This window comes from Bos indicus, chromosome 5 (assembly GCF_029378745.1).
Source record: "Bos indicus isolate NIAB-ARS_2022 breed Sahiwal x Tharparkar chromosome 5, NIAB-ARS_B.indTharparkar_mat_pri_1.0, whole genome shotgun sequence".
In the NCBI taxonomy this organism is placed as follows: Eukaryota; Metazoa; Chordata; class Mammalia; order Artiodactyla; family Bovidae; genus Bos; species Bos indicus.
Window position 1 is genome coordinate 94,422,222 of NC_091764.1, and position 21,457 is coordinate 94,443,678.

At 38.5% G+C, this 21,457-nt stretch overlaps 1 protein-coding gene across 3 annotated transcripts in view; it reads right to left on the reverse strand.

Annotated features, from left to right (window-relative positions):
* PTPRO (protein tyrosine phosphatase receptor type O) overlaps positions 1-21,457 on the reverse strand; it is a 264,792-nt gene that overhangs the window by 115,302 nt on the left and 128,033 nt on the right. For all 3 annotated transcript variants that reach the window (XM_070790022.1, XM_070790021.1, XM_070790020.1), the window contains exon 2: positions 1,608-1,881. In XM_070790022.1, coding sequence (XP_070646123.1) covers positions 1,608-1,881 — 274 coding nt within the window. The remainder of the gene's footprint in view (positions 1-1,607; positions 1,882-21,457) is intronic.

Genomic DNA, 21,457 nt, shown 5'->3' on the forward strand with positions numbered 1-21,457 from the left:
ACTCGCTTAACTAAATTGAATTAATATTTATTGATCACCAATTAAGCATAAGGGTTATGCTAGATGTTCCTTTGACATTATGAAGATGAATAAAGTAGAGGGCTTCTGATTTCAAGGAGTTATATTACAGGCATTATGTACCTAGATCTGCTGCCTGGCTCTATTAGCTCCTAATTCACTATTTCCGAAGCTTAAGATAGTATTTCACCAGGCAAGTCCATTCTTTGATTCAGTGAGCTTATAGATTTGTTCATTATATCTTTAAACCATGAAGGTCTTGAGTCTGTGCCATTCCTAATTTTTACAACTCAGTACTGTTCCTGGTATTCTGCCAAGGGAAACTTTAAATAATTTTTGACAGACATGTTAAAAATAGGTCCTTTAGCTTGATTCTGCATTCTTGCTTCTTGGTGTTTCTCTTTCTTTTTACCCCAATGTAAATATCACTATGTCCTTTTCCTTAACTGTGGCCAGAAAGATCACTTTCAGATGGCAATTAAAAGGTTACAGTCGCTGGAAAATTTGCACTGAGGAACAATGAACAAAAAGAACTTTGCTGAGACATTACATTGCTTAAGTGATAAACTCTACCATCTAATAGATAACAGTTGGTGATGGACAGAGAGGCCTGGCGTGCTGCAGTCTATGGGGCCATAAACAGTCAGACACGACTGAGCCACTGAACTGATAGATAACAGTTTTCATCTATACCTCAGCTTATGGGGCTTCTCTGGTGGCTCTGCAGCAAAGAATCCACCTGTCAATGCAGGAGACTCAGGCTCCATCCCTGGGTCAGGAAGATCCCCTAGAGGAGGAAATGGCAAGCCACTCCAGTATTCTTACCTGGCAAATCCCATGGACAGAGGAGCCTGGCATGCTACAGTCCACAATACGACTTAGCGACTAAACAACAACAACCTCACCTTATACAGTAGAATTGAATTTTATTTTGAGAGTAGGTTTTAAAGTCAGAGAGTAAAGTAAAAATCATATATAGATAAAACCACTCCTAAAAAACTTCTAATATCAGCATGACCTCTTAAGGCAGGAGTTACTAAGGATTAAAATGTCAATGACATTTTTTTTCCTCAGGTTTTTTCTTGGGCATTGGAAACATAGGCTATTTTCAGGCTGAGGTGGGGAAAAGCAACTGATAAGTGATGTCTTTTATTCTCTCTCAGCTAAAAATGTGTAATTGGAATTTGAGCCAGCTAAATATGAGTGTAAATTCTTTACTTCAAAAAGCAAGTTGCTTAACATGAGACTATATGTTCTAGTGGAAAAAAAAAACTTAATTATGATCATACTATTAAGTTATATAATAGCAAATTACATGGTTCAATCATGAATCTAAAATGGCCATTCAATCTCAAAATACACTATTGAGGTTGACTTTTTTGTTTAAAACACTTTTTTTTTTTTAAACAGAAGGTTACAATATAATGTGATCAACTTCTGTGAGAAACTATATTCCAAGTGAAGCAGAACTTTGAACCTTGTCAATTGATTTGAAGGCAGTTGATCTTGCCGTTCTGGACTGACTGAGAACTACAAGAGAATACACCCAATAAAGAAACACAGAGGATCATATTACATATGATGCTTACTTGTTAACACAGTGATTGATCTAGACGGCTTGGTAACCACATTTCCATTTACCACCACCAGAGTGATTATGTAATATAGGCCATGATAATTGGCCTTAAAGATAATGGGAGGAGGCAAAGTACTGTTGAATTCCTCAAATTCAAAGAAGTAATTTTTTGATTCACCAGTTATCTTCACAACATACACAGATGATGGACTCATGATGTCTGAAGCTTCTAAAGAGACAGCGATGCTATTATCATCTCGGACAGTTACGTGGAATGTGGTAGCATCCTGTTTAAGAAAACAGAGAAAAAGAAAATGGAGGTCAAGTTTCAGATTATTTTCATTAAAATTATACTGAGATAATTTCCCCCAAAATTAATGTTGTGACAAGTATTGCTTCCTGAAATAAGGTTACACAGGTTTTTTTTAGTATATGTGGAAAATCAAAAAGAGGAATATTAGCCCTATTGTGGCTATTGATCTTCTCAGGCCTTTTTACTTTTAGTATTCTTCCAGATTGAAAAGCTACTTCCAATTCACGGATTGTGCCATTTAGTAAACACAAAATAAAAACATCATGGAACTGTGTAAAAATAAATGAATGAAAATCATCTTGGCACTCAACTTTCAGAGAAGTCCTTGGTTTCATCTTTGTTGAAAAAGCTATATGGTTTGAAGAAGCACTGTTTTACTTGGGAGGGAGTAGTCCTGCTGTAGTCCTAAGAAAATTCTAGAAAAATGTTTCAACGCAGTTATTTTCTCCTTGACATCTCACCTGCCAGTTCTGACAACTAAAAAAAAAAATCAGGGCTGAGAAACCTTATTATCCTTCTCTTTAAATTTTAGCCAGTCCTCATTAAAAGAAACCATGATGCTCTTTGAAGAAGGGACTGGACTGAAAAGCCGTGGGCATTGATGGAAAAGTCAGCAGTCAGTGCACTGAAAACTTTGCTCCAAGTCCCCAGGTAACTGTTTATGAACAGTATTTGAAAAATCATTTGTGTAGTTGGTTTAAATATTCCTTCCTGATTCTTTCCCACACTCCATAGGCAGACTGGGACTTCTGTTCTCTGATCTTGACAAAATTCGTGTACTTTGTAACGTTTGCTGTTCTGTTTCACTTTTCCTTCTGGGTGTGTGTGATGTCCAGGACAAATTATTTCATTGCTCTGAGCCTCAGGTTTTTCTTCCATGAAAGTGGGACAGAAAAATTGCTGAAACTTGTCAAGGACTTACAAGCATCCAGATACCAAGGTAGGCAGGCTTGGTAAACATAATCATCACATTTAAGATTCATAGGGATGTCAGGAGACAGGTATTATTATTTTTAATCTCGGCTTGTAGCTGAGAAAACTGAGAGCCAGAAAGAGTAAGTCACTTGATCCCAGGTCACACATACAGTTCAGACTCTTAACCACTGATCTACACAAGTATCAAGTTTGATCTTTCCACACTTCTTTGTCTTCTCCTCTTGACTTATTTTCCTAACATTGAGACTGACACACAGTATATAGCTGATAAGCATTTGTAAAATGAATGAAAGGATTGCTGATTATATTAATTATATGGGAGCCTTCTCCTCTTAGAATTAATCTGCTTATTGATTTTGGTACCTCGCATAGTGTCAAGACAAATCAAGCATGTGATACATCAGTCCTTTAAAAGAAGACGTAAAAATATACTGATTTTTTTCTTCTTATTTAATTTTTTAAAGAAATCTAGTTTTTAAAGGTCCTGGTACTAATAAAGAATTGGAGAAGGGCATGGCAACCCACTCCAGTATCGTTGCCTGGAGAATCCCATGGACAGAAGAGCCTGGTGGGCTATAGTCCATAGGGTCACACAGAGTCAGACATGATGAAAACGACTTAGCACCACTTATAAAGACTATCTGGCTATTAAGAGAAGTTTAATTCTATGTTAACATTTAGTAGACTTAATAGTGTTCATAACATCCCTACCTCACTAGTCTGTAAGTCCTCCAGGGCAGAGACTGCATCTTATTTGTAGCTGTGTTTTCAGGTCTAAGACCAGCACATGGCATATGCCAAGTGGTTTGTGACCTGAATAGGCCTGGGAAAATTTCTTTAACAATGGATCGTCAGTACAGATTTACTTTATTTTTTTTAATACATTTATATTATGTTAGTGAAATGGACTCCAAACAATAACTACAGTACCACTTGCATGACTTCAGTCATGTCCGACTCTTTGTGACGGTATGGACTGTAGCCCACCAGGCTCCATAGTCTATGGGATTCTCCAGGCAAGAATACTGGAGTGGGTTGCCATGTCCTCCTCCAGGGGATCTTCCTGACCCAGGGGTCGAATCCAGGTCTCTTATGTCTCCTGTATTGGCAGGCAGGTTCTTTACCACTGGCACCACCTGGGAAGCCCCTAGATTTGCTTTAAAAAATATTTGTCACAGCCTGTAGCATGTGGGATTTTAGTTCTGTAATGAAGGATTGAATCCATGCCCCCTGCAATGGAAGCACGGAGTCGTAACCACTGGACCACCAGGAAAGTCCCAGATCCCTTTGTTCACATTTGTCTCTCATCCTCTGATACATGTGCAGACTTTTAAAACTGAGTTCTGTACTTCTGGGGTCAAATCTAAAACATGACCCATTCTCCATTGGCAGTGGTCAGGTGGAACATGAGGCTGATGCAAGCACTGAATATCCAATAGACCTGAAACCTGGTTTTTATACATTATTGATTACAGAAGTCGATTCACTAATTCAGAGAATAATAAGTTTATAGACATGGAATATGCAATTGCTAAGAATTCTTTGCTGTATGTTTTAACAGCCAGTAAACTGGAAGTGTTTGTGATAACGAAAAGAAGAATAAATAAACTCAATTTTGTAGCGTGTTGAAGAAATATATGTCTCATGTGTCACGATGCTTTGTAGACAGTAACAGCTTCCAGGGAAAGGAACTAATCTTCCAAATGCTAACAACAGCTTTGAGGATGATTGTATCAGCCATGAAAATAAGCATTGGCCCATGTGCTCCCAGGTTGCCAAAAATAAATCAGGGTGGGCTAATCAGATTCAGTCAGTGGAACTAATGAGAAGAAGGCAGCAGGCCAAGTGCGATCTAGGCAGTGAGCCTAAAAGAAATGTCATCTATGCTATTTCTTTCTTCTCTGTCCTCTTTGCTCTAGCTTTTCCTGGAATCTATATTCAGGAAAAAATTCTGAATGTATGCTGCAGGCATGCTATCCTTGCTGAGAAGCAGGGCCAGAAAGAAGCGTTAGAAATAATCGAAATGGATCTGGTGCACTTAGGCAAGGCCAATGATGATTTATTTGGTGGCTAGAAAAATATTTAAAACTTTTTTTTTTCCTTCTGAGACTGGTAATGCTATTGCTTGACTCTACAGTAAAAATATTTTCACTGAAATGTCCTTTGCAGAACAAAGTTTAATATAGGAATTTCTCTGGTCCAACACCCTCATTTCACACTTGAGAGAACAGTGGTGCAAATGTCAGGCAGATAGTCGATGTCAGAACAAGGTCTGGGATCCACACGTTCTGGTGCCCCTTGGTATTTCTCTTTTCCTAAACTGGAGGTACCTGGCTTAAGGCAGCAAAACGGAGCCTGGGGGCTTGGCTTCAGCAAGGAAGGGGAGCCCAGGAGCCTGCCACCTGTTCTATAGCCAGTCTTGGGAGAAAGAAGCTACTGGAAATAGAGTGGGCAGCACTAAAGAGGAGAAAAAATGGGGGATGAATCCCCTGGGATATGGGATAAGGACGTGAACTGGCCACAGGTATGGACTCATCATAAGTCCAAGAATCTCTTCTAGCATCCTTGACAAAAGTAGCAACTGTGGTGCATTGACCTGTCTCTCTGTCCCTTGATCTGGATGAAGCTTTGCACTAGGCATTATATATATATATATAATATATATATTAAAAAGCTGAGACATTACTTTGCCAACAAAGGCCCATCTAGTCAAAGATATGGTTTTTCCAATAATCATGTATGGATGTAAGAGTGGACCATAAAGAAAGCTGAGCACTGAAGAATTGATGCTTTTGAACTGTGGTGCTGGAGAAGACTCTTCAGAGTCGCTTGGACAGGAAGGAGATCAAACCAGTCAATCCTAAAGGAAATCAACCCTGAATATTCATTGGAAGGACTGATGCTGAAGCTCCAATACTTTGGCCACCTGATGTGAAGAATTGACTCACTGGAAAAGACCCTGATCCTGGGAAAGATTGAAGGCAGGAGGAGAACAGGTCAACAGAGGATGAGATGGTTGGATGGCATTAGTGACTTGATGGACTTGAGTTTGAGCAAGCTCCATGAGTTGCTGATGGACTGGGAAGCCTGGTGTGCTGCAGTCTATGGGGTTGTAAAGAGTTGGACATGACTGAGCGACTGAACTGAACTGAACTGACTGATATGTATATATGTATATGTATATACATGAGAGTTGGACTATAAAGAAAGCTGAGCACCAAAGAATTGATGGTTTTGAACTGTGGTGTTGGAGAAGACTCTTGAGAGTCTCTTGGACTGCAAGGAGATCCAACTAGTCCATCCTAAAGGAGATCAGTCCTGGGTGTTCATTGGAAGGACTGATGTTGAAGCTGAAACTCCAGTACTTTGGCCACCTGATGCAAAGAGCTGACTTATTGGAAAAGACCCTGATGCTGGGAGGGATTGAGGGCAGGAGGAGAAGGGGATGAGAGAGGATGAAATGGTTGGATGGCATCACCAACTCAATGGACATGTGTTTGGGTGGTCTCCAGGAGTTGGTGATGGACAGGGAGGCCTGGCGTGCTGCAGTTCATGGAGTCACAAAGAGTTGGACATGACTGAGTGACTGAACTGAACTGAACTGATACATACCTATGTATATGTTCCTTTTATTCCTTACAACCATCTTTAGAAGTAAGTGTTATTGGGACTTGCCTAGTGGTCCAGTAGTTAAAAATCCACTTGCCAATGCAAGGGACAAGGGTTTGACCCCTGGCCTGGGAAGATCTCATGCTGTGGGACAACTCAGCCTGTGTGCCACAACTACTGAGCCTGCATTCTAGAGCTTGTGAGCTACAACCAATGAAGCCACCGCAATGAAAACCCCAAGAAATGCAGGGAAGAGTAGCCCCCACTTGCCACAACTATAGAAAGCCCAAGTGCAGTCAAAAATAAATAAATAAGTAAATAATCAATTAAAAAAGAAATCAGTGTTATTCCTATTTTACTCAGAGAGATTAAATAATTTCCTTAAGAAAACAGCAATGGACTTGGAATCAGATGGTCTGAGTTTCTATTCTTTTTGGGCAGAGTATTACCCTTGTGAACTTGGGAAATCCCAGGGATCTTTTAACCATAGCTTCTTAATATATAAAATAGGGATAATTCCTATAACTCCTAGGATTTTTGTAAGGGTTAGATGGCTTTTACAAAAGTGCTAAAAGTGTGAAATCAATTAATATTAGCTATATTTCAAAAATTATTGTGTTCATCAGCTATACTCCTATATAAAATAAAACTTTAAAAAATCAAACTTTAATATGTACAATTTGTATCTGTCAATTATACCTCCATAAAGATGGTAAAAATAATTACCCATGACTGACTAAGCAAAATAGAGATATCTATTTTATAATTATTATTCCATTCCAAGCTTCAAAAAATTTTAAAGTTGTAATTAACATCATGGACTAAAATTTTCCCAATAAGTTAACAAGAAAAAAAAAAAGGGAATATTTTGGAATGTTCCTGATGGTATTGTCTTGCATGGTATAAACGTTTCATTCAGTGGATGTTCTATTTTTTTCTGTTTTAGCATGTCTTTCAAATTAATGAAGAAAATAAAAGTCATTCACACAAAGACCATGAGATAAAAAAAAAAAAACCCAAGATATCATTCCATCACCACATCAAATTCAAAATGCCACATCATAGATAACTTACTGACTGCTTGCATTTTTAAGACCATATAATGCAGATATCCCTACTCTTGGATTCATAAAATTTGACGTTGTTTTCTAAGTTTATGTGTATGTATAAATTTTGGAGTGTGTAAAAACAGGTTTTGTTTTAGTTATGTTTTGAACCATTGAATGACCTTTAAACTATAGAGGTTCTGTAAATAGTCACTTAACGAACTTCAAAACCCAGCCAAATTCAGTAGTTATGTTCACTGGATGTTTTAATCACAGATCCTTGGAGAAATAGCATTTATTAATTCAACGACAAACATTAGCTAACTGACAACATGACATCAGGCATAGTGCTAGCGTGCTCGGTGTTAGTGAAAGAGAAGTGTGTAAGACAGGATACTTAAACTCCAGAAGCTCAGACTCCAGGGAGAGGTGCATAGTTATAACCCAGCTGAAAATCATTAAAAACTTTGAAAAACTGGTTGATACCTGTTTTTCCTGCCTATCTGAAATCCCTACTTAGATTGTGCCCTCTTCTCTGGATCACTGCTTCTTCTCCATTATAAAGCCCGTAAGGATGCTGATGGGGTTGCTGATTATGGTGCCCAACTCCCAGGTGAAAGCACCCCAGGACTCAGTTTGGGTGAATCATAGTACCTATCCCCTCCCCATGAAGACAGTTACAGGGACACGTACGTGGACCAAGCCAGACAACCGAAATGCTTCCTCTGAAAAGTTTTAACTGGAATTAGTGAGAAGGAGCCCTTCTCTTCTGGTCTCTTGTGTGTGTGGATGCAGACCTGGGGAAGTCAGTGTCTGTAATTTCTGCCCCTTGAAGATCATTGTTTGAGGGAGAATTTCTGATTTGTTCAAAGGCCCCAGTCTCTGTCATCATAAGGCCCACCCACCATGCAGTTTGGTGACATGAGTGAATAAATTCCAGCTTATAGCTTATGTTGTTTAAAGCTGGACTTCCAAAATTTGCAGCCAAAGATCTTGAAAGAAGAATATTATCCAGTATTATAGACGTGTAAAGAAGACAGCGATCCATTCTGTTTCTCTGGATAGACATCAGGGAAGGTTTCAGGGTGAAAGCAATGCTTGAAAGCTACTTAGGAGTTTCCCAGGGGTACAACGGTCAGAAAAGTCACCTAGACTTTTCTATACACTAGTTCCTAGAGAAGTGGGAAGAGGCTCCACAGTGCTGTGGAGTAGTTAGATAGTGGTAGGATGCTCAGAAGAGAAGCTGGAGAGCCCTAGCACAATTTGTGCCTTGTTAAGGAATCAGGATGTATTTTAGCCCAAAAGAAATTGTGAACAGTTTTAATGTAGAAAAGTGACATGATTAGACAGATCACAATTTAGAAAGGCCGATATAGTTAGGAGGATGGACAAGTATAGTTAGGAGTTGTCTGACTGGGCTCATCTAAGGCCAGGAGAAAGTAAGGAGGCTGTTGTAACAGTTCGCGTAAGACCTGAGCGGTCTCCAAGCAAGTGCGCCAGATCTGCCCATGTTGATCCGTCTGTGTGATATACTTCTAGAAAATTACCAGTGCACCAGCTGGCAATCCAGTCAATGATTAGTCTTATCAGAGGGGATTTTAGAGGGAACACTTAAACAATTCTGCTGTGCTAAGGTTACCATATAGGGAATGATGGAATGCTCAATTTTTTTAAATAGTAATCTTTTTTTTTAAATTTTATTTTATTTTTAAACTTTACATAATTGTATTAGTTTTGCCAAATATCAAAATGAATCCGCCACAGGTATACATGTGTTCCCCATCCTGGACCCTCCTCCCTCCTCCCTCCCCATACCATCCCTCTGGGTCGTCCCAGTGCACTAGCCCCAAGCATCCAGTATCGTGCATCGAACCTGGACTGGCATCTCGTTTCATACACGATATTTTACATGTTTCAATGCCATTCTCCCAAATCTTCCCACCCTCTCCCTCTCCCATAGAGTCCATAAGACTGTTCTATACATCAGTGTCTCTTTTGCTGTCTCGTACACAGGGTTATTGTTACCATCTTTCTAAATTCCATATATATGTGTTATTATACTGTATTGGTGTTTTTCCTTCTGGCTTACTTCACTCTGTATAATAGGCTCCAGTTTCATCCACCTCATTAGAACTGATTCAAATGTTTTCTTTTTAATGGCTGAGTAATACTCCATTGTGTATATGTACCATAGCTTTCTTATCCATTCATCTGCTGATGGGCATCTAGGTTGCTTCCATGTCCTGGCTAGTATAAACAGTGCTGCGATGAACATTGGGGTACACGTGTCTCTTTCCCTTCTGGTTTCCTCAGTGTGTATGCCCAGCAGTGGGATTGCTGGATCATAAGGCAGTTCTATTTCCAGTTTTTTAAGGAATCTCCACACTGTTCTCCATAGTGGCTGTACTAGTTTGCATTCCCACCAACAGTGTAAGAGGGTTCCCTTTTCTCCACACCCACAGTTATCAAGACAGTATGGTACTGGCACAAAGACAGAAATATAGACCAATGGAAGAAAATAGAAAGCCCAGAGATAAATCCACCCACATATGGACACCTTATCTTTGACAAAGGAGGCAAGAATATACAATGGATTAAAGACAATCTCTTTAACAAGTGGTGCTGGGAAATCTGGTCAACCACTTGTAAAAGAATGGAATTAGAACACTTTCTAACACCATACACAAAAATAAACTCAAAATGGATTAAAGATCTAAATGTAAGACCAGAAACTATAAAACTCCTAGAGGAGAACATAGGCAAAACACTCTCTGACATACATCACAGCAGGATCCTCTATGACCCACCTCCCAGAATATTGGAAATAAAAGCAAAAATAAACAAATGGGACCTAATTAACCTTAAAAGCTTCTGCACATCAAAGGAAACTATTAGCAAGGTGAAAAGACAGCCTTCAGAATGGGAGAAAATAATAGCAAATGAAGCAACTGACAAACAACTAATCTCAAAAATATACAAGCAACTCCTACAGCTCAACTCCAGAAAAATAAATGACCCAGTCATAAAATGGGCCAAAGAACTAAATAGACATTTCTCTAAATAGTAATCTTAATGGTGTCTGGTGCTTATATAGCCCTTACGACCATAATTCTCTGCAGACATTATGTAATGCATCCACTTAGACTCCTGTCTGGTTCCTGGGAAAGCTTTTCCAACAAGATAGTCTTGGTGCAGTGGTAAAGAATCCACCTGCAATCCAGGAGACACAGGGGACGCGGGTTCAATCCCTGGGTTGGGAAGATCCCCTGGAGGAAGAAATGGTGATCCACTCCAGTATGCTGGTTTGGGAAACCCCATGGGCAGAGGAGTCTGGCGGGCTAAAGTCCGTAGATTCACAGAGAGTCAGACATGACTGAGCACACACAGTCTTTCCTTTCATTTCCTTCAGGAAGATCACAGTCCTAGAGTTGCCCTGACAACTTCCTAGAATGATTGACAAATGTCTTTCAGAAATTGTCAGAGGAGAATTTGGATGTTGGTCTCAAAGGCTAAGGATGGCCTCTCCCTAATCTTCCATTATTTATTCTGATTATTCTTCAGAAATGTTTTGAGCAACCAGTATATATCAGGAATTGTGCAAGACATTGGGGATATATTCAATTTGTGAGTAAAGAGAAAGACAGGCCTTATGTGACTCTGTCCTTCCTAGAATTGTGTCTGACCAATAATCATAGCAATGACAATGGCAACAATGATGACCCTATTGTAATAAAGAACATTAATTTATACAGTTTTTATTATGTGCTAGTAGAAAGCTCATACAGCAGGTTCTTTTCTTTAAGCTTTTTATTTTGTATTGTGTTGTAGCCAATTAACAATGTTACGATAGTTTCAGGTGCACAGCAGAGCAACTCAGCCACACATACACATGTATCCATTCTCCTGATACTCCCCTCCTATCCAGGCTGCCACTTAACACTGAGCAGAGTTCCCTGTACTAGTTCCTTGTTGGCTATCCATTTTAAATCAGCAGTGTGTACATGTCGATCCCAAACTCCCTAACTATCCCTTCCCCCTGGCAACCATAAGCTCATTCTCTAAGTCTGTGAATCTCTTTCTGTTTTGTAAGTTCATTTGTATCATTTCTTTTTAGATTTCACATATAAAGGATGTCATATAATATTTCTCCTTCTCTGTCTGACTTAATTCACTCATCAAACAGCAGGTCCTTGATAATGGCTTTCTGGGTGAATATGTTTACAATCTGCTCTGTACTGCCAGACTTCTTTATGTGGGTCCTAAAAGAATCTGCCTGCAGTGCAGGAGACCCGGATTCAATCCCTGGGTTGGGAAGATCCACTGGAGAAGGAAATGGCAACCTACTCCAGTATCCTTGCCTGGAAAATCCCATGGACAGAGGAGCCTGGTGGGCTGCAGTTCATGGGATCACAAAGAGTTGGGCACGACTGAGCGACTAACACTTAAATGTATCTTTTCGGTTGGAATACATCAGTTCTAACCAGGTGCCTGAGTCCACATTCATACCAATTCTGCCTTTCATGTTTTAACATGCTCAGACACAGCCATTTCTGTCTTTGTGACTTCATAAGACAGAGCCCTCATTTCTTTGGTCTCTTGGTAAAGGGGCCTAAACTCAAATGTCAGCCAGGTAATATAAATATGTGAAGCAGTCAAGTATAAGAGGATTGAATGATGGAATAGTTAGCAAATGGGAAGGTACAGGCATTGTCGTAAAGCATCATTAAAAAGCACCATTACAACAAAGATAAAGATATACTGGCCAAAGAAAACATATTTGGTTGCCTCTAGGCAAACATAACATAAAGGTTATATGGGACTTTGGAATTGTGGATAAAGATGTATAATGTCAAACCTAATCTATCATAAATAGAAAGTACATCTTTATCCACAATTCCAAAGTCTAGTATACCCTTTATTTTATGTTTGCCTAGGGGCAAACACATGTGTTTTCTTTGGCCAGTATATCTTTATTTTGTTGTAATGGTGCTTTTTAATGACATAAATATACCACCACATGTGAAATAGATAGCTAGTGGGAATCTGCTATATAGCACAGGGAGCTCAGCTCAGTACTCTGTGATGACCTAGATGGGCGGAATGGGGGAAGGGGAAGGGAGGGATGTTCAAGGGGGAGGGGATATATGTATACATATAGCTGATTGATGTTGTTGTACAGCAGAAACTAACACAACATTGTAAAGCAACTATTCTCCAATTAAAAAAAGGCATATCTTCTAGGATAAAGCAATATCGTGGGAGTTGAAGGAATACAGCGTCAAGAAGAAAGTGGTGGTCAGTGGTGTCAGACATTGCTAAGAGACGAAGGGCAAGGATTGAAGAAAAGCCTTTAGATTTGGTCATCAAGAAGTTAATACAATATTGTAAAGTTAAAAAATAAAATAAAAAATTAAGATAAAAAAGAAGTTATTAGTGACATTTTAAAGGGCACATCTTTTACTAGTATAAAGTAATAAAAGCATAAGACAACTTTTAAGGAGTTAAAGAGTAAGATAAACTACATACCCATAGGATAGTTAAAATTTAAAAGACAAGCAAGTGTTGACAACGATTCAGGCCAAGAGGTGTTTTCATTCTCTGCTGGTGGTAGTGGAAATTAGCTTAAGCATTTTGGAAAACTGGCAATATCTACTAAAGCTGAATATTTAAATAGCACATGACCCAGGAATTCTAGTTCTAGATACATGCTCAGCAGAAATGAATGCACACATGTACGAGAATGTTCATATTAGCTTTGTTTTGGAGTTGTGGTAAGTTTCTGGGTTCATGAACATTGGTTATATTGTAAATAAGTGTTACAAATAAAAAGTGCCATACCAAAATAAAAAAAACAAAAAAAAAAAAAAAGAAGAAGAATACATTTGCAGTTCAGTCTCAGCCCATAGGCTACTGGATTATAACCCTTGAATTTGTTGCACTGGCCATGTCCTTGATTAAATAGATTATCTTTGCACTCTCAGCATTCTGTTTGCTCTGTCCAACCAGAGTAGAATGATAAGTCAATTTTTACCCATTAAGCATTAATTTAAATAAATATGGATAATATTTCCTTAGCAAGTTGCCATGTGTGTGTGCCTATGAATGACTAAAATGGCATTTTATTATATATACTAATGCAGGAATTATTTCCTGACTCTTGATACAGACTTGGGGTAGAAGCTCTGTGGAACTCTTAACTTTTGTGGATTAAAGCAAACACATTAATTTAATTTGAGGAAAGAATTCAATGTGGCATTTTTTAAAGTGTAAAGAAACTTATGGTGAAGATATATGCCAAGACTGAATATAATATGTAAGATAATAACAATAGCAATTTTATGTTTTATAAAATAACAGTAATTTTTATATTTATAACAGTAATTTATAACAGTAATTTTATATTTTATAAAATGCTTCAAATAAATTTTCTCATTCAATCCTCAGAAACTTCCATTAAGTTATTATCTCATTTCACAGATGAACACACTGAAACACAAAGAAATTAAAGTTTCTTAAGGCTACTCTACTGTTATGTGGAGGAGCTGGTGCTCAAAGCAATGCTTGAACTACAAATTTTATGACTATTTTACCACAGTCCCATACTGTCAGATCCTGGAGCCAAAAAGATTTCCCAAAAGCTAACTTTCATGAAAAATGAAAGTGTTAGTCACTCAGTTGTGTCTGACTCTTTGTGACCCCATGGACTGTAGCCCCACAGGCTTCTCTGTCATGGAATCCTCCAGGCAGGAATACTGGAGTAGGTAGCCTTTTCCTTCTCCAAGGGATCTTCCTGACCAAGGGATTGAACCCAGGTCCCCTGCATTGCAGGTGGATTCTTTACCATTTAAGCCACTTACCTGTCCTTTAGTGAAAGTGAGTCGCTCATTCACGTCCAAATCTTTGTGACCCCATGGACAATACAGTCCATGGAATTCTCTAAGCCAGAATACTGGAGTGGGTAGCCATTCCCTTCTCTAGGGGATCTTCTGATCCCAGGGATCAAACCCAGGTCTCCTGCACTGCAGGTGGATTTCTTACCAGCTGAGCCACAAGGGAAGCCCTGTGGCTGTCCTTAATTGGTGGTGAGCTCCCTCAACACAAGCTATGATTTTTTCCTCTAGGTCATGCTTGAGCCATGCTAAAAAAAAGTGTGATATCATGAAAAAAATCAGTTTGGGAGATAAAAAAGAAATGTTGGAGGTAGGCTGACCTGAGTTCAAATCTCACTTGAGTGATAGTCTCTCATTTTAATTCTTTGAGCCTCCTTTGCTTCTCGTAAATTATGGAAAAGCTAGAACCTATTATAATCAGATTTGGGGGGAAAAACAAGATCACATGTGTGTATTACCTACTTGAATACCAAATACTTAGGGCCTTCAAAAACAATAGCTAATTGTTGTTACATTATTTATGACCTAATTTTCTCCTTGATTCTTTTTACATACCCCTCTTTGGGGTATGTAAATTTGATTTATTTTTACTTTCTTGGGAGATTACCAACAGGAATAGAATCATGGTCCTATTTAAGATTTACATTATATATAAAAATAATATATACATACATATATGTATACATATGCATGTATGTGTGTGTATGCATGTGTACCTAAAAGGGAAAGTTTAATTAGAAAATACAATAGACTACCTGGAATTTGGAAGGGCTGATGCTGAAGCTGAAACTTCAGTATTTTGGCCACCTGATGTGAAGAGCTGACTCATTAGAAAAGACATTGATGCTGGGAAAGAGTGAAGGCAAAGGGGGAAGGCAGCAGCAGATGATGAGATGGTTAGATAGCATCACCAATTCAGTGGACGTGAATTTGAGCAAACTGTGGGAGATAGTGGAGGACAGAGGAGCCTGGCATGCCATAGTCCATGGGATCACAAAGAGTCAGACACAATTTAGTGACTGAATAACAACAACCTGAAATTTATTACTTTCCCCATCAAATAATTATAGATAAAATGGCTCCAGAAAAGCAAGAGAACGGCAGTACTCCAGTATTTCCACTCCAGTACTCTTGCCTGGAAAATCCCATGGACGGAGGAGCCTGGTAGGCTGCAATCCATGGGGTCGCTAAGAGTCAGGCACGACTGAGCAATTTCACTTTCACTTTTCACTTTCATGCACTGGAGAAGGAAATGGCAACCCACTCCAGTATTCTTGCCTGGAGAATCCCAGGGACAGAGGAGCCTAGTGGGCTGCCATCTATGGGGTCACACAGAGTCGGACACGACTGAAGCGACTTAGCAAGCAAGCAAGTTATATATTTAGGGACATGTAAATTTTAGCAGATGTATCTTCTTAGGACACTGATCATAAATGGTTCCATAACCACTCTTTTGGTCTACTTATTGAATAATTAATATTACCCCTTTGGTGGCATCCTGAACAAGAGTGGCCAGCATTTTTTTTTCTATCATGCTTGTATGTGACAGCCTGAGCCAACTTGTTTGACTGAAGGTTACTATGGGAACAGTTTCTAAGACCTACTGTGTTGACAAGTTTAAAGACCTGGGAAGCTATGCCTTGCTGATGATCCACTCAGGAGGAGGTGGCTCCGCCATCCAGGAAGCCATGACATACATCTGTTCTCAACAATTCAATGACCAGGCAAGTTCTGCAATGTGTGACATTCTTCTGGCTTAATATGTTATGAAAAATAGGGGTCCCTGACAGGTCAGTTCTGTGAAAAAAGTGTTATTTTCATAACGTGAAGCCCTGACAAACATTATTTTGCCTGAATTTTTAAATTCCCCATCCCTCTTCTCTATTCTTGCCAGGATTTATAGGTTTTAAGCATCAGAAAGATGCTTGTAAAAAATGTAGCTGTCCCACTTATTGAAAGATAATGTGAAAGATGATGGTGCTAATCATTTATTTTTTTGTTGGTCTCTCAGTCATGTCTGATTCTTTGGAACCCCACAACCTGTAGCCCACCAGATACCTCTCCATGGGATTCTCCAGGCAAGAAGACTGGAATGGGTTGCCATTTCTTCTATGAGGCTGCAAAGAGTTGGACATGACTGGCGTGACTAACACTTTTCTCCAGGGGATCTTCCTCACCCAGGGATTAAACTCGGGTCTCCTGCATTATAGGCAGATTCTTTACAATCTAAGCCACCAGGGAAGCCCAAAGTGTGTTAGCTGCTCAGTCATGTTCTATTCTTTGCAACCCCATGGACTGTAGTGCCCACGCCCTGCCTCCTCCCTCACCCCACCGCCCCAACTCTGCCAGGCTCCTCTGCCCAGGGGATTCTCCAGGCAAGAATCCTGGAGTGGGTTGCCATTCCCTTCTCCAGGGTGTCTTCCTGACCCAGGGTTTGAACCCAGGTCTGCTGCATTGCAGGCAGATTCTTTGCCATCTGAGCCACCAAGTAATATAAAAATTTAATGTTGAATGACAGGAAGGTAAGTTTTTGTAGGACATACAGTAAAAAGTTAAATACTTAAAAAATGTTTTTAGTGGAGTTAGGTTGCTTTACAATGTTGTTTTAGTTTCTCCTGTACAGCAAAGTGAATCAGCTATTCGTATATATATAGGCCCTCTTTGTCACCACAGACAATTGAGTAGAGTTCATGTGATATATAGCAGGTTCTCATTAGGTATCTATTAATCATTTGTTTTAGAGTGGTTGAATTCAGTCGAATTTCTCCACAGGCATGAAGCATCTCTCCAACTGTAACAGCAGTTAATTATTAATAAATCCCGAGGACAGTTAACAAAGAATGCCATCTGCTTACAAAACACACAGTTCACGGCAAATTTAGGTGGGATCCCTGTGACCTTCTGTAAGCATTGCCCTTTGACTCCCCTTCTCATTGAGTTGTTAACATTGTCAACAGCAGAGCTTCCAGACCTCTAAGGCAAATAGTTTTTTATGCCCTCCACCACTACTGGAATTTTATGATTTTCTCAGAAGATGGATTCCCCCCATGCCAGATAAATTAAAGCCCAGAAGTCAAGGATGACATGCTATACTTTACACACATGGTTTATTCAACGTGTATCTTCATGTAGTTTTGAAAATTGAGTGTCTGCAGTATGCAGACAGGATGGTGAAGAAAAGAAATTTGGTCCTGGTCCCAGGGGTGTTTGGAGTCTATAGCAGAAAAGAATTATAATGTTTTAGATAGTTAAATAATTATAAGTGGAAAAGGCACTTTTGTAAAGAAGTGAATGATGATAAAAGAGGACCTAGCAATAGAATTACCCTCGAGAAAGCAAGAGCCTTTGCAGGTAAGTACAAGTTATAGTAAGAGTTGGACTGCTGATGAGTTGGAGAAAAAATACGATCTATGAAGAAGATACGATATATGAAGATTTAGGGGCTGGAGAAAGCACAAGGTATTTGAGAAACCAGAATGACATCAGAATGCCCTATAGTGGAGACTAGATCATGGGCTACTTTGTAAGTCCTTCTGAAAAAACTGAGGCTTACTTCTCAAGGCAATGGAAAGCCACATATGGGTTATCAAGCAGGTGAGTGAAACAATCAGATTTGCTTTCTGCAATAGAAGCAAAACATTTATTATGTTAACTACTACATTTATTATGTTAAATTCTTAGTGGGGGAACTTTTAATGAAAAAATACTTGATAAGGAACCATTTGGGACAGAAAGTAACAATCTAACAGTATGAACAGAGGAATGTAGGCAAACAAACAAAATCCCCCCAAAAGACAGCTAAGCTATTATTCAAATTACAAAGAAAAGAATGGCCTATTCCAGAAAGAAAGGCAGACAGATAATAGAGGGGTGAGTGAAAGTCATCCAGTTGTGTCTGACTCTTTGCGACATCACAGACTGTAGCCTGCCAGCTCCTCTGTCCATGGGATTTTCCAGAATACTTGAGTAGAGAGGAATTCCCTCCTCCAAGGGATATTCCCAACCCAAGCACAGAACTTGTGTCTCCTGCATTGCAGGCAGATTCTTTACTGTCTGAGCCACCAGGAAAACCCTGATAAGAGAGGAGGGGCTGGAAAGAAAATGAAGAGCCAGCATGATGATGCGATATTGGGGTATACAAGGGGCAATCAGTCAACAGAAAAGAATATACTTTGTGTTAATACTTCTTATGCATTACTTTGCTTAATCCTCTTTAAAACCTTCTAAGATAAATATAATTTCATCTATCTTACAGTAGGAAGTGGAAATAATTTTGAATGGCTCTTTTACCAAGATCCTGCTAGCCTCATGTTAAATTGTTCATAACATCTATTTGAACCATTTGAGGTTAACATTGTACACATTCATCTTCATTTCACAATGTTAACTTTAAATCGTCACCATTTCTTACTTTCCACTGCATGAATAATATGTTTGGCCATCGCTGATGCTATTTTGAGTTACAAGAAGTTGGAACAACAATCTTATATATAAGTTTTATAAATGAAGCTCAAAAATATCTTTGTCTTTGGGAACAGCTGTAAAAAGACAGTATGCAATTTACTGCACCAAATGAGAGGATCCCATTCTTTGAGAAAGGATGGCATTTCTATAAATCATGCTGTGGTATTTGGTGAGGAAATATCATTACTTTTACTTGACATACTGCTCTTGTTGTTAATTGGCATTTCATCATTAAATAGCTTCTTATTGCCCTGTACAAGATGTAATTGAAAAGGTGACAAAAACAGAAATGTTTGTATCCTTGAAATAATTTTAAAGGTGATTTTTACCATTAGAACATTTTGATGGGACAGCAATGAATGGTAAAGGTAAAACTTTTTCATAGTATTCTGTACAGAAATGTTCAAATCTTTCTCTACATCTTTGATTACTATTTTAGTTTCTGTTCCTAAAGGCAACAGCTGTTACTGGTGGCCTGATACAAGTACCTCATGCCAATTTGCAATAATCTACACAATTTATGTTAAACAAAATATCTTTAGTAACAAAACCTGGTGGGCTACAGTCCATGGGGTCTCAAAGAGTTGGACATGACTGAGCGCGCACGCGTGCACGCACACACACACACACACACACACACACACACACACACAGCCTTAATTAAAGTCATAGCATGCAGTACTGTGACTGTGAGATCTATATGACTTTTTTTTACAAATTAATATCATGTGCTTTAAATTTTAAAACACAGCTTTCCTTTCTTGAATATCCTGAAATATAATACTTATTCAATATTAACTTTCTATTTGCTAACTACTCTACTTTTTATGTCCTCCTTCTTGAATAATATTCCATGTCTCCCTTCTTCTCTGCCTTCCCCTTCCCCCAGTTTTTCTTCCCCTTCACATTGCTCCTCACTGTCTGTCTTGCGCCATGTTTGGTTAGTCCTGTGTATAAATTTCCTGTAGATTTTAACCTCCTAAAGGCAGAGAAGCAGACATCACTGTCTACCACAGAATCTAATGCAGCAATTTACTATTTGGAACTTAATATTTATCAACTGAAATTCATCCATTTATCCATTCATCCACCTACCCTACAGTTACTGAGCCTTCAATCACATATTCTTTCTGTGTCTGTTCAGCTTATTCTTACATGTCAGAGAATTTCTTATTGCAGCTCAGTTTCTGGATTATTATGGCAAAATCATATCACTGTATTTTAAAACCAAAAGAATACTCGGCCAAAGTAATAAACATATTAGGGAGAAAGGCAAGGAAGTAAGTAGAGAGAAAGCAGGAATTAGGCACAGAGTTAAGACTAAAGGGATATAAAGGAAGAGTGGGTGAGAGATAATGAAGAAAACGTGTTAACTTGGAATAAGTAATTGTGAACAATAAGGCAGAGGCAGAATAAGACACATTTTATACCTTTGCTGGTCACACCTCTATGTTATTAACTTAATATATGATAGAGACAAAAATCAAGCTAAATTTTTATTAATCTTTCAATTGTTTCCTTATACATAGCCACTATCTTTTTTTTTCTCCTGTGACTATGATATAATTTGTTTCTGACTTGCAGATAATATATTCTTAAAGACTCATAGATAAACCATTAATGAATCATACATTGCTATGGGAAATAATAGAGATTTAATCATCTAACTGCCCATGCAGAGGCTGTCCGTCCACTTGGCTAAGATGGTGCCATGGAGATTCAAATATTGAGTGGGAGATTGGGCTACAGGGCCCCTTTCAATTAATAACTTTGAAGAGTTATGAATTAATAAAAGCTGAACCTAAGAGTAATTTCTAAGAATGTTAAGATATGCATGCCAGATTTTCTTTTAGGTCATGAGTATCCACGGTCTGTTTTCTTCAAAATGACAATTTCTCTCAAGTCTTTTCCATTAGCTTAAGCTTCAAGGAAACAAAACATGGAACATTTACTGGAAGAATTTAGTAATATTTTATGAAAATTCAATACTATATTTTCCAACTATATTGCTGTACAATTTACAATAGATATGATTAATTATATATATTAACTACATAACAAAATGATTTTCTGTTTCATTGGAATAAGAAATACCATTAACCTGATGCATTTGTTTAGTTGATTAATGCATCTATTTTGTGTATTTCATTTAGCATTGAAAGTAAGAAAGAGATTTTTACTTATCAGGTAATTATAATTAAGCCCATACTAACTGCTATAATTAAAGAAAGAAAAGAATAGTAACAATAGTAACAGCTAGCATATATTAAATGCCTAACATATGCCAAGGTTTATTCTAGGTGTTTAGATGAATTATGCCTAATCCTTAAAGCAATATTTAGCACTTATTATTATTTTATCAATAACTAGGAAGCAGAGGATGGAATTCAAATAATAATTTGTAATGCTTACTTGGTGTTGGCTACAAGAGCGTGACAGTGAGCAAGGGAGACCAGTTCAGCCCTCACAAAGATTAATTCTAAGTGAACCATAACAGTCAGAGCAGCAAAAATTATGACGAGAAGCCCAATGTCCTCTGGTAGCCAAGAATACCTTACCTAGTGATGATGAGGCTGTTGCTTAAAAGATAGATCAGGACTCAGTG